At 48.3% G+C, this 14059-nt stretch overlaps 1 protein-coding gene across 2 annotated transcripts; it reads right to left on the bottom strand.

The window, feature by feature from the left end:
- Positions 1-2736: 2736 nt before the first annotated feature.
- LOC144147387 (high-affinity choline transporter 1-like) lies at positions 2737-13016 on the bottom strand. 2 transcript variants are annotated; one of them, XM_077679510.1, is made up of 5 exons: positions 12546-13012; positions 11517-11646; positions 7169-7386; positions 6859-7060; positions 2737-4253 (listed from the first exon to the last, which is right to left on the bottom strand). In XM_077679510.1, the coding sequence occupies exons 2-5, from the start codon at positions 11596-11598 to the stop codon at positions 3727-3729; spliced, it is 1029 nt and encodes a 342-aa protein (XP_077535636.1). In that variant the 5' UTR covers positions 11599-11646; positions 12546-13012; the 3' UTR covers positions 2737-3726. The 2 variants fall into 2 exon arrangements, with proteins under 2 accessions (XP_077535636.1, XP_077535635.1); XM_077679509.1 differs by having other exon boundaries at positions 6859-7386; positions 12546-13016.
- Between the last annotated feature and the right edge of the window lie 1043 nt (positions 13017-14059).

The following is a 14059-nucleotide window of genomic DNA, read 5'->3' as shown; positions in this document are numbered from 1 at the left end:
CCAGCAAACTTTCGTAACATCAATATATAGATCGCAAATGCGCTAGTGTGGAGTTGTCTTGACTCCATAGACTTTACTGAGCTGAATGCACCCTCCAAACACTCCACTACCAAAAATACACTCTCTGCTAACAAGACGGGCTACTTTGTTCAGTGTGCAAAATCTTTTCGGGTCTCAGTTTTCACGTCGCGATCGGATAATGATGGCCAATCGGTGGTTTGACAAGCTGTGCAGTCAGTCAGTCAAGTCAATCCAGAATTGTGCGAGCCATAGGAAACGTCTCGGGAAATCGGCAAGGAGGATGCAGAGGGAAGAACAGCACTTTCGGATTGATTTTTCTACTAAATAAATTGGCATAGATGCACCGAGAGTAGTTCAAATGTGGCCTAGGAACTCACAATCTCACAATATTTACAGATCACTTCATTGTCCCTTTAATGTGCGCTACATCGTGCCAGTGTAACCATTGCCTTCAACAGGTACCTTGTATGTTGGTGTTGAACACCCACGATGGGTGGCATAATACTTTCTCACCCCATTCTGGGACCAAGGAAGAGGCATAAGGTGCTAGTTTGGCACGTGTCTAAATTCCTCCTCCGTATCGCACCTCCCCCCACCTATGGATTGCCAACATTTAATCTTCCCCTCCCTGCTGCAGGCAGTCCTAGCCCAAAGACTATGAGAAATGAAGTACAATACAAGTTTCGGGGCTTCGCCATCATTTGTTCCATTCCTACCCCTTTCTTTGTTTGTTTGTTTTTTTTCGCAATAGAAACATCGACGAAGGTGACAAGCCTAAATACATGACATTTTTCAGCTAGTGCCGGCTGCTATGTGCTTCTGTGAGCTTCATTCCATGTTCTCATATTAACTGTTCCAGAGTACGGCCAATGCTTTTGTCCTGTTAAAATTAAGACATCACACTTACTTGCGTAATCGAGGCACTTTTATTTTACCCAGAAAGGTAAGCCAGAATTTGCGAGGCATACGCATTTGTTGTGATAAGACTTAGCGCAGCTTTATTGTTATATAGTTTAAACACCTACGTTTTATTAGAGGACGTAACAGTGGGGAGGATAGTGTGCGAAGCCATACAACCATTTTCAGTGAAAGCTCGTTAATCCGGATCTCTAGGGAGTAAAGAAAATGTTCAATTTATCGGAATGTCAAATTATCAAATGAACGACAAAAACAACTCATTTAAGTTATTTCATGCGTACCTTTATTTTGCGAAGAAGTCGTGCTAGTTTGTCTTTTGGTGGATACTGAGAGGAAAGAACAAGTTTTGGGACGTGCAACAATCCGTGCAGCGCAAGGGTACTGCATGGAGCATCGTAGTAGAAATACCCCTGAACAGCGAGAGCATCCGCACTTTGTGCAGTACGACCCGCCGCGGCTGTTTACAGTAGCGCTGTTTTCTGGCCGCCATGTACGCTGGCATCCTCCCTACTGCAAGGGGGAGAGAGTGGGTGAGCGAAGGACTGCGCGTTACGGCTCGCATTTTGAGAGGGCGCTGGTCCGAATTAAGCGGTGTGGTTGTAAATTTGTGTGGAAATAACGAAGGTCCATAGACGTAGGGCAACGTAGGTACATTTGAGGAGTTTTTTTTTTTTTTTTTCGAAATGAGAACCAGGTCCTGAAACTGAAACTAAAAAGGTGGCAATAAAATAGTTGAGGTATTGCCATGAAAATGTTTCGCAGATCGTAGTTTGTATCGAATATGGGCCAGATCCTGCTGTTTCATGGATCAAAGTGGGCCAAATCCATTTGCCCAACGGGTGTTTGCTTTTGGCTTCACTGTTCAGACTGTTTTGTTGGTGTTTTCGGGAGTCTTTCTTTTTTTTTTTTTTTTTGCTTTTCGGAGCTGGCTTATTATGAATTCAGACGGTAATTAGCAAATCGGCAAAAGATCTGTCCCCAGATGTCAACGACGAAGTGTACGGAAGAAGTAAACGAAACAAAACTCAGATATGCCACAAACAATGATTTCATTTCGTCTCGCCCATCCCTACGGAATAACTATGGTTATATATATATTTTTTACTCCCATATTTACCATTTTAGTACTTAAACAGCTGCCGCTTACAAGCCCTCGCAAATCTACACGCCCCTCCCCCTCTGAGAGTGCAAATCACTTCATTAAGGTGAAGAAGATATGAGCAGCCTTCTTTGGAAATTCTATTCATGGCAAAGCAATGACGAGCTTGCTTACTTGTGAGTGCCTTCAGGTGTGCCCAAGAAAATTATCGTAGGGAAGAATTCGAAACGAGCTGCTAACGGTGCCAAGAGGACTCACCTGCTCTCCATTTATAGCTCTACTGTTCTTAAAGCCCTATTTCACATTTTGAATGCCTTTGCCACCAAAGCTAAATTGCACCATGCTGGAAAGTGAATCAAAAAATGTTTTTATAAGAATGCCGCATCAACTTGAGTTTTACATTTCAGTATGAGCCAAATCCAAACTTACCTCCCATATTGCTCAAATTCTTAGCATAATTTTTAATTGTGGCCGGAAACTTTCCCTAGCTGACACGTAAAATATACCATGCAACAGCTTTGACGGCGTTGCATTTAGGTCCGGTAACAAACTTCCGCTTGTTTCTCAAATTCTCGTTCGGTAAAAACTCATTTTTGAAAGGAGGGAGTAGAAATGCCAAATTATCCAAATTTCCAAATTAACGGGGGCTGAATCAACCAGGTTTTGCTGTATTATATATGTCAGAAAAGCACTGAAATGTACACGTAAGAAGCGTGCACTCACAAGAATACAGACTGGGTACAAAAATGTAGGACATAGGTATGGGGGAAAAAAAGACCAGCTGGGTGTTTATTATGACAGATATGGCTATCATTCAGTGACACGAAAAAATCTGGCTTGACAAAATTATTTCAAAGGTTACGAATAAATGCCCTGTGAAAAGTGGCTTGAACAATGTGACCTGCAAGATTATGCAAGTCCTTAGCTCGAAATGAAAGATGTTTATTCTCTCTCTCTCCTTAGTGGTGCGGGAAAAAGAATTTTTCTTGTCTTGCATGTTTTGATTATATTAATGCTGAGTGTGTGGCTGAGGCATTATGAGATGACGGCGAATGCAGGTTAGCGTGCTCATTGATAGCAGTACAGTTAAATAAGCCATCACGAAAGTATTTATGTGCGAGAAAGTGCAATCTAAAGGTAAGGTACAACAGCTTAAACTCGTTAATTCCTGTGATGCTACTGTCTAGTGTGCATGTTTTTTAAACAAAGCAGGCTGCACAGCTTACCTTCTCTTCAAGCTATTCGGTAGATTGTTTCTGAGTATGTTTGAAATTTCTGATATGCTTGAGGACACGGCCTGTTTTCGAAGTTTTTATGTCAGCTTACCTATTCCATGTTGCTCTTTTCCACAAATCAGTTTTATTTTTAGGAAGTATTATGTAAAGTGTCATTCATGCATTCGTCAGCAGCAACAAAAAATTAAGGATAAAGGAAAACAGAGAGAGGAAGCCCCTCAGTCAAACTGACGCTGCATGATTCATAGCAGGCACAGAATGTTCCCGATACAAATGCGATACGTAGAGAAAATGAACGTGTCCGTGACATTTGGCGCAAAAGAAAAAGGGAAATAAATGCGACTCCGAATTCACTTAAAAATACAACACAATTCTGTCTAATAGCACGTGGATATCTCAAAAAAGGGCGATATCGTGAATAAAGCTCATTTCGTTGCGCCGAAGGCGTTCGTTCTACTTCTTGTTACATGCCGTGTCTGAAGCATCTTGGGCATCCTTACTAGCCTTTTTAGCGGACTTCCTTCTGGACATTTTCTGCGTCGTTTTGTCTAACTGTGACGGAGTAGGAGAAGCTGCGTCTTTTGACGGCCGGTTCTGCGATGGTGGTGCCCCAATGGATTGCGCGACAGAGGGCTTCCTGAGAGTTGCTCCAGTTCCCGTCATGTGACTAATCGCCGCTTCAGGGCTCATCTTGGCATCGCTGACATGTCGATCTTCCGCCTTCTTGGGGCCTTCGTCCTCGGGGTGTGGCCCAAAGCAGTGCCACACATCCTTCGATGTTGCCAGCACCCCCGTCGCGAAGAGATTCTTGGCTATCGCGGAGACGCAGAGCATGGTCACCAGGCTGATGGCCATGCAGACTGTGCGGAACGGGAACTGCTGGCCCCTCTTGTCGTCGTACAGGGGCAGTCGGACAATGACCGGAACATGTACCAGAGGCTCGCCACAAAGCCCCCTCAGGATGAAGCCGATCATGAAGCCTGCATGAACACAAAGAAATTCATGGAAGGTTCGCTGGTGGATCTTTAAGAGTTCCCGAGAACCTGTTCCCACTCTTTGCGAACGCAAGGCTAGGCCCGATGTGCACGTCTTGCTCCAGCTTTAGAAGCCTACAATGCGGCATTTCTTGCACGTCTATCACATACCGTGCCAACCGCGCTTTGCGTTCTAACCGTCTCAGTGGCCACGTCTCCTTGCTTTTGCGCCATTGGCTGCGTGTTGCTGCATTTGTGGTCCACCACTATTGGCTTTAGTGCCCGTCATTGCCATTGCATCCTGTTTTGCCGCTTACTCGGCCCCACACTTGCGTCGCGCTCGATTTTACGGCGCGCCGAAGTGGTGACGGGACGCATCGAGAAGCCGGACGAAGGGTGTGAGGGCAGAAACCAATAGCAGAAGCATTGAAGGACTCTGCCAATAGTCTGAATTCAGCGCCACTGCAGCCAACGACGCCGGTGGCTGGGGCTCAGCTTTATGTTCTCTCCACACTTGCTCTGTCATTCCGTGTTCTGTCGCTCCGTGTCCATGGAGCGATCGCGCACATTTATTAAGGATTTGATGATCTGCAATTGGTGGGGCCCTATATATTAGGCAAGCCTTGGTTTGGACAAGCTTACTTATTTTATAGGTTTTCTTTGGGGGCATTGGGCAAAGTTTGGCCGACACGGTGTCCACTGTTGCACAGCTAGGTACCGACAGACATTCTGATCGGAAGGGCCACAACATTGTGTTTTACCCACAATGCGTCACGCCTCAAGCGCTCGAAAAACATCTGTGATTAGAAGGCGCAAAACGAAAGTTTGACGAAGGCGTATAGTCATAGTCAGGCCAGTGTTGTCCTCAGTCAGTGCACTGGAACTTCCACAGCGCTGTTAAGAACGGCAGAAATGGGGAAGGGGGGAGGGGGAAAGCTCGCGCGTAATACTTGTTGCGTTAATAAAATTCTTGTGGGAGGACATTGTTCAGGCTGTGTTGGGCAGGTAGGTATATGTGCTTTTAAAGGGGTTATGAAGACAAAATGCAGGTTCGGTTCTTTCGAATGATTGCCTCGTTGTAATAACACTGACACCACATTTAATGCAAACTTCACTCAAATAAGCTATGTAATTAGGAAAAGAGCCAATGACCATGCGACGTACTGTCTAGCTCATTTAACGCACTAGAACCTATGATGCTTTCTGCCCAGTTAAACTGAACTGTGGCTGTCTTTTTTTTCTCTCTCTCTCTCTCTCTCTCTCTCTCTGTGTGTGCGTGTGTGTGTGCGTGCGTGCGTGCGTGCGCGCGTGTTCCGGTGTCCACTCTTAGGTGAGACAAACTACGCCTGCTGGTGGTTTTCCTTTCGTTGTTAACAATAAATTCATTCATTCATTCATTGGCTGAGGCCGGAAAAAGCGCAAACGCAAACAACCACTTCATCATCATCAGCTAGGCAGGGCTTATAAGCTTGCAGAATGAGCTGTGTTGTCCTGGCGTGGCGATCTTTCCAGTTAACCGTAATTCTTTTTGTTTATGTTCCTTTTAAGAGCGAAAAATAGGCCTAATGTTACGCCAGAAGTGACAGCATGTCCTGCAAGATCACATGCCGTCATATACATACACTCTTAACAAAAAAGCTCGTAAAATGGTAGTAACGGCTGTATTTACTAACTTCTTAGGGAATTTACTACCCCCCAGAACGGTAGGTACGTCCTACCACTAAGTGTGGAACCGAGACCGTGCACTTAGTGACTGCTGCTGGTTTGATACTAACATTCGCTGAAGTAACAAATTCTATAAATTATTGAACATAATAACTACAGCTCTTTTTCTACACCAAATCACGATTAAAAAGTTTATGCAAATCCACATGCTGCCTTGTATATGCTCACATTAAAATGCATAATTCTAAAATTATCGCTACAATATTTGATTTCTACGGCAAGCCCACCAACTCTCTCAGGGGACATTCCGCTGCTAGCTATAAAAGCAAGAAGAGCAGATCTATTTCTAAGGTCACTAAGTAATACTCGCTCTCCTCGCGCATCCCGTTGGTTTTCTTGCTCAATCATTTGTTGATTGTCCACGTGTGATATGTGCGTAATGAATGTGTCTGTCGCGCTGCGCACTCAGCAGATCCACGTTGTTATGCGTAACTTTTTACTAGGTCATGCATGACCAGTTAGTAAAAGCAACTAAGTACCTAGCCAATACTGGGACAAGTAACTGGTTAGTGTTCTGTTAGTAAGTGCGCCGGCCTTTTTTTTTAAGAGTAGGTATCACTTGCAGATTTTTTTATGGTCCAAGCATCGACCAACTCTCAAAGATCCTAGAAACCTGGAGCCCACCACACTTCTGTGGAGTGACTGCCTCGGAGCCCCTGATGCACCACCATGAAGGTACACTTCACGCGAAAAAAAGTTCAAGCAGAAAAACTCCGTATGGCTCCAGTTTTTCGCTGGAGCCATGCGTGCGTTACATTCTGCTATGAAACTGTGGCTATCAGCTTGCCTAATGTGCGCACTCGTCTCAGGGACACAGATAGCCGTTTCCCGCGCGTCGTCTTGAATTCCCTAACAACATCTGTGGCACACGTACATGCAGCCTTACCGACGAAGGACCCGTAGGCGTTGCTCTGGTCCGCGAAATAGAAGAGCGCGACGAATTGAGGGAAGAGCAGCACGTAGACGAGGTCCGAGGACAGCGTCCACAGGGCAAACACGGACTTCACGCTCAGCGCCATGAACGTGGACGCGCTCCCGATAACCACCACCATCAGGCGCAGGACCATGGATATCTGTAGGTCGGTTGCCTGAAGGGAGGAGGCATGGGACGCGTTCGTAGACCTGAGCAGAGGAAGTTCTAACACTGAAACACAAGACTGTCTAAGATAGCACGGCAATTGATATCGAGGGCGTACGTCAGGCCTGAAGATGGAGTGGTATATGTTCCTCGTGACGAGAGAAGAGGCACTGAGCATGGACGAATCCACGGAGGACATGATGGCCGCCGTGATGGCGATCAGACCTAGGGTGGACGTGTAGCTGGGAGTCAGGTAATGCATGACCAAGGGGAGCACCCTGCCACGGTCGTCCTCGGTCAGGTTGAAAGGGCCGGGATAGCCAGCCTCCGTGAAGTCTGCGCAGCAAGGCACACATTCACGCTTGGTGGATGGTGATTTTACATGCAAACGCGCTTGCGCTTTAGTGTATATGCCCTAGGGAAACTCTTCACGGGTGTGTGTGTATGTCGCGGATGTATGAGGCGTGCTTGAACCACATGATGGCACGCGCCGAGCGTTGCTTGGCAATGTCCTTCTGTCAGAGTGTGGAGCCTCTCAGTCAAGTTCATAGAGGGAAAGAATGCCGCGCGAGCACGCAAACGAGTTTCCAGGCAACACCCTGTATAGTGGGTGTGCGGCGACGCAGGCAAGAGCTTTCGAATGGCATCGTTCGTCACGGGTGTGTATGTCGCGGATGTATGAAGCGTGCTGGAACCACATGATGGCACGCGCCGAGCGTTGCTTGGAAACGTCCTTCTGTTGGAGTGTCAAGCCTCTCAGTCATGGTCATAGAGGGAAAGAATGGCGCGCGAGCACGAAAACGAGTTTCCAGGCAACACCCTGTATAGTGGGTGTGCGGCGTGCGGCGATGCAAGCAAGAGCTTTCGAATGGCATCGTTCGTTACGGGTGTGTATGTCGTGGATGTATGAAGCGCGCTTGAACCACATGATGGCACGCGCCGAGCGTTGCTTGGCAACGTCCTTCTGTTGGAGTGTTGAAAAAAACTAGAAAAGCTGTTTTTTTATCCCACTAGTTAAATAATAGACGTCTGTTAACCAAACCCCGTGACGTACGCTTTTCATTACACCTGAGAGGCGCTGCTTTCTATTCAATCTAAGAAAAAAACAAATTTAGAGAAATTCATTTTTTACCATGAAAGGTCCGTATTCAGTTTTTTTTTTTTTAATTTCTCGCCATTTTTCAACGTATAAGGACATTTTCGAACTTGTTACCAGGGCCAGTGACGAAATTTGAGTTCTTTAAACAATGTTTAGGTAGTACACGAATTATGCAGCACTTATAAATCAGGCACCGATTGTACGCTCCCGATTTATTAAAACGCCAGGATTAGCTTCCGTAGGGCTTCGCCTCGCCAAATTGCCCATTTTAAATGTACATGCTGAAAGAGCTTCTGCAATGATTACGGTTGTAAACAAAGAACGGCATCGAATCAATGAAGAAAGTAAATTATATGTGTGTTTACTGCACTTAGTTCAAGTCAAAGGCGGCCTCAGTCGAAGTAATTTTGGGTGAGTGCTTGTCGATATATGCTTTGCTCGTACCTCCTCACGGGCTTGTTCTTGCTGTGTACCAGTGAAAATCGATACCGAAAAAGGTTCATACAAGGACTGACAAGAGTGAAATTTGGGGATTCAAGGGGGGGGTGTCCAGAAAAACTAGGGGGGTCTACACACCCCCTAGGGGGAGTGTAGGGAAATCACTGCATGACACGGCTCTTGCGTCCACAATCGCAACTATCGGTGCGCACTGCGTTGTCTTCTACAAGCGTCCGAAACTGACACATGGCAGTATTACATCTGTGTCCGTAACCTTCATGTCTCTGGTGCATGAACTGCTTCTAACCCACATGTTTCTGCCCGCGCGTCTCCTGCTCGCATCACTGAAACCCTTGTCCTCGCATCTGTAACCGACATGGCTTTGCTTCGTCACCGAAGTGTCCGTCTGTGTATCTATGACTGAAGTGGTATTTTGTGGTAACTGTCTTTGGCCTGTGTGCGCTTCTGTAAGTAGCATGTTCCTGTCCGCAAGTAGATGACCGATGTGACCCTGCCCACTCACCCGTACATCACATGTTCCCGTGTATTTGTAACTGCATTTCGCTGACTTTAGCAGCCTGTCACTTAGTTACAAAATGTTATAGAAATTTTATGAGATACATTTTCCTTGAAGTAGTTTTGAAGTCACGTATATGTGCCATTGATCGATGATCGATCGATCGATCAATGGCACATATACGTGACTTCAAAACTACTTCGAGGAAATTCGATTGATCGATTGATTGATTGATTGATTAATCGATCGATTGATTGATTGGTTGGTTGATTGATTGGTTGGTTGATGGGTTGGTTGATTGATTGATCGATCGATCAAGTGATTGATTGATTGATTGATTGATTGATTGATTGATTGATTGATTGATTGATTGATTGATTGATTGATTGATTGATTGATTGTATATAGGGTTTGACGTGCCGACGCAACGCAGGCGATGACGCGCGCCGTAGTGGAGGGCTGTGGATCAATGTTGACCACCTGGGGATCTTTAACGTGCGCCGAAATCTCGTACACACGGGCGTTTTTCCTTTTCGCCTCTATCAGAAAAACGGCCGCCGCGGCCGGGAATCGAACCCGCGACCTCGTGCTCATCAGCGCAACGCCTTAGCCATGGAGTCACCGCGGCGGGTTGTACGTATATGTGCCAGCAGTTGCGCATGAACATGCGTTCCTTCGTACTAGCAGCTGTATACCTCAGTGCCTGAGGGGTTGCGCTGCTGCGCTGAGCGCACAGCCGCAGACTTGATTCCTGGCTGCAGCAGTTGCTGCTTTAGTAGAGGTGAAAAGCAAACAAGAAACAGCCCTTGTGTGCCGATATTGTGCAACATAAAAATCCCAATCCGGTCTGAATTAGCGCGAGTTCAAGTGACCCTTCGTGCATCAAACACCGATTTAATTTGCCTAACTCGAAGTAGTTGTCGGCAGAGTGGTGAGTGCCTGCAAGGGTTGAAGCTTGGCGTGAGTGGTCTCAGGCTGCGGTATCGGCCCCTTCCTTACCCTCTAAGGACTCGTGTCCTGGTGTCCAAATGATATATATGTCAGATGGAGTTTTTCGTGCTATCCAAGGCTATACTATCCAAGGTTTTTAAAGCCTTGGATAGTATAGCAAGTGCCATCGCTGATATGCGACCCTTTTGAGAGTTACGGCTGGCCGCTTTCGAGTCGCTGATGACGGTCACCCGTTGTTGGGTATCTGGTGTCGTGGTGGTGGCAAGCGCAACCGCATGCAGTCTCCCCGCTCCTTTCTTGCTTTTCCACGGGAGCAATGAACGTTTATTCCTCCTTTTGCTTCTCGAAGTAATTTTGTGTTGGCGACACTCTTAAGCTACTATTTACGACGCCGATGACAGCGGTGCACTGCGATCATAATGACACAAGATCTGGCTATTTTTATGTACTGAGGGCGACATCATTCGTAAGTCATTTTTTACTGGTTTTTACTAGTTTTACTAGTTTTTACTAGTTTACTAGTGTATTATTAAACATCACTGTTTTATAATACAATGTTGTTTACCCACTCAGGATTTCTTGCTCTTCTTCTGCAGACTTATATGTGCGCTTTCTGTAGAAGTCCTGTATTAATTTTTTGATACAATGCATACGTAATTGTTCAGGTCGCTTTCTCCCTGCAGCCTTCGTAGTAGCCAAATCCGTCCCGCAAAACGTTTTAAGTAATGGTTCCAGGTGGCATAGCATCGAAACAGCGCTCGTGATGTCAGCCGCTGAAGCAAGCTTTGAAGCGGCACATTCGGTGGCCCATTCGTCCCCCACGCATGATACCTTGTGTTCATGCGTGGGGGACCCCACCACAGACTGATTTATAGACTGCAGCGGTATTTTCTTCGCACAGCCATGGGTGCCGAAAACCCCGTGACTAGCAGAAACCGGACGACCAGCATGCACGTGTAGAAATTTCTCCCATTACAATATCAAAGCACCTTAGCTAAGAGAAAGATGGCTAAAACACGAAGTCCAAAACCAAAGCACTTCGACCGTGTCGCAGGAGGGCGCAATCAGTTCTTCGGTAGCTCCCCTCTGTTTTTTTTAGGGAAGCTGCAGGGACATTCACGAAAAAAAAAAAAAAAAAAAAACCGGTGCAATCGGATAGACATCGACTTCTTAATGCGAGGGACCCAGGTTCGATTCCGAACACTGGAAGCATTTTTTTTTTAGGCATTTGGCGCGCTTTTTTCGAAACACATTGTTTCGAAAAAAAAGCAAGTTTGTTTTGGATTTGGATTTGGATTTTCCACCAGAGAAAGCTTCGCGTTTCAAGCGTCTTTCACTTCACCCACGATCATCATCATCGTCGTCAGAGAAAGTTGGCTTTCCTGCACTACGTTTTGGGGCAATGTTGCCATCAGTGAGGCACTGTAGCTTTGCTTTGCAAAATAGATGAGATCTTCTTACTCGTGCTTTTGGCCACGGCTCCTGCAATGGCAGGTGGAACAGCCAGGAAGAAACAGCCAAACGCGGACAGGTACGAAAGCATCTTGGCGGTGAACGGGTCTTGCGCACCGAGGACCCGTTGGAAGTAGACCTGCGATTAGTGCAAGCAGTTAGCGCCTAGGTTTTTTTTTCGACTTTGATATCTTCATCCCTGCACCCCCCCCCCCCCCCCCCCCCCCCAATAACAATTACCTTATTCTGGGCTACAAAGCACCTTCTAGCCGAATAGCATTGTCAATAAGGACTGCATATCTGATGGTGTTTTTACAGAATTCCTCGTCCCATATATTTCTGTTCTGTATACACACACACGCACAAACACACGCACGCACACACACGCACACAGATATATATATATAAGGGTTGGCAGTCAAGAAAACCTCGGAAAGCAAAGGGGAGGATGTGGTAGGTCATTGAAACAGATGAAGAATTTGGAAAGAAAGAAAGAAAGTGGAAAAAAAATGCCCGCCAGGTGGGATCCAAACCCACGACCTCCAGAATACCGGTCTGGTGCGATAACCACTACACTACCGACGGGGCGATTTTCCCCTCCACTTTTTGGGGTATTTATGTCAATGTAATTTTTTCCTGTGCTTGGAGGTGGTAGCCAGCGCCACTCCGATTTCTCGGGGTGAAGGGGACCTTCTTTTTAACCCCCGGGCCGTGACTCGAGTGTCTACGACATGTCGAGAGTGGTCGACCAGCGTTGAGAGAGAGAAAGTGTTTATTAATATGAAAATATTTACAGGGCGAAGTTTTGCCTCTCGGTAGAGGGCACAGGTCTCGCCGGGGGAAGGAGTGAGGGAATTGTTAATTAATTATGATAACAAGCTATGTACAGACTATGTATAAAAGGCTATGTACAGACTATATACATACGCTCTCAGGTTACCTACAGCCTATTTACACACACGCGCGCTCACACATACACAGCCACGCACACAAGAGGGCTAACAGGGGGGTGGATGGCCGGTGGGATCTGGTTTTTACAGTTCATGGGCGGGTGTTGAGGCCTGACTCGTCGAGGTACGAGAGGAGCAGCCTGAAGGCCTCCCGGTGCAGCATGAAGGGCCCCCTAGGACGCAGGATGTCCTCTGCGGTGCTTGATGGTAGCCGCAGCCGCCGGTACCCAGACACCAGTTTGTTCCGGGCACCAGCGTACGCAGGGCAGGAGCAGAGGATGTGATCCAGTGTCTCGGGGTCGGGGCAGTGGGCACAGGTGGGTGTGGCCTTGCGGCCCTGCCTGTGGAGGCGTGCTGCTGTGTTGTAGCAGCCGGTGCGGAGCCGGAGGAGGAGGGACCGCTCAGTCTGGGTTATCCCTCTGGTGGGAAGGAGCCGCGGGGCCTCGCCAGTGGCCACTCGTTTGCAGGGGTGGCGGGCGGCCACCTCACGCCTGATGACGTCCCTGGCAACATCATAGCGCACCAGGGACGCGGAAAGTGGGGCCGTTGGGGAGTGGTGGGCTGTTTTGGCTAAATCGTCTGCAGCCTCGTTCCCCGGTATACCGACATGGGCAGGAAGCCACTGCAGTCGGGGGGTTGCAGCCTTGTCCCTGCAGGTCGCGCAGCTTGGCAACCAGGGACATCTCGGGGTGGCCACCTCGCCCCCGTGGTGCAGATGCCTCCCTCAGGCGAAGTAGCGCCGGCCGGGAGTCGCAGAAGATGGTGGCCGCTGGCGGTGGGTCTTCTCGCAGCATGTCCGCGGCCAAGTGTAGGCCTGCCAGCTCGGCCGCTGTGGAGCTGGTGGGGAATGGCAGCCGGCATTGCCGATGAGCTCCCCTGGCCGGGGCAGTGCAGGCAGCAGCACCTCGGCCCTCACTTGGAAGGACCGAGCCATCTGTGTACACCAGCAGTTGTCCCGGCGGTTCCAGGTCTATGAGGGCAGCCGCTTCCTGACGAACCCCGACCTCCGGCAGTCTCGCCCGGGACCTAACTCCTGGCAGCGTTGTCGTTATGTCTAGGGGTGCGGCTGCCGGCGGCGGTGGGGGCAGAAGGCACGCCCTCTGAGGGACTTCGACATAGTCCTCGAATAGAGCGGCCATGCTGCCCATGCGGGATTGGCCTCTCGAGCGGAGCCTGGCGAGGAGGTGGTCACCTCCAGGTGCTCGGTGCAGGCGATCCACATGTCGCAGCGCTGTCTGCGTGGCGAGCAGCTGGATGGGCCAGCTTCCAGTTTCCGTCAGGGTGCTGGCCACTGGGGAGTCTTTTGGGAGGCCGACGCAGCGCCGAAGCGCCTTTCGATGGGCCAGCTCCAGGGTCTTCCATTGGGCGTCCCTGAGGTTCACCAGGGGGAGTGCGTAAAGAACGCGCGAGACAGCGCAGGCTCTGTAGATCCGGAGTGCCCACTGGTGCGAGCACCCTCTACCCTGTGCCACGAGCTGGTTGATGCCCCTAACGGCGCGGCTCCCTATGGCACCAAGACTGTGCCCCTCATTTCCTATTCTGATTCGCTACATGCATAGCGAGGGCCTCTGTTCTGGCAGTCTTGGTGCCATAGGGAGCTAA

This window comes from Haemaphysalis longicornis, unplaced genomic scaffold (genome assembly GCF_048455015.1).
Source record: "Haemaphysalis longicornis isolate Haplotype H1 unplaced genomic scaffold, Haemaphysalis longicornis Haplotype H1 scaffold_7, whole genome shotgun sequence".
Lineage (NCBI taxonomy): Eukaryota > Metazoa > Arthropoda > Arachnida > Ixodida > Ixodidae > Haemaphysalis > Haemaphysalis longicornis.
This window is presented reverse-complemented; position numbering and strand designations above follow the sequence as displayed.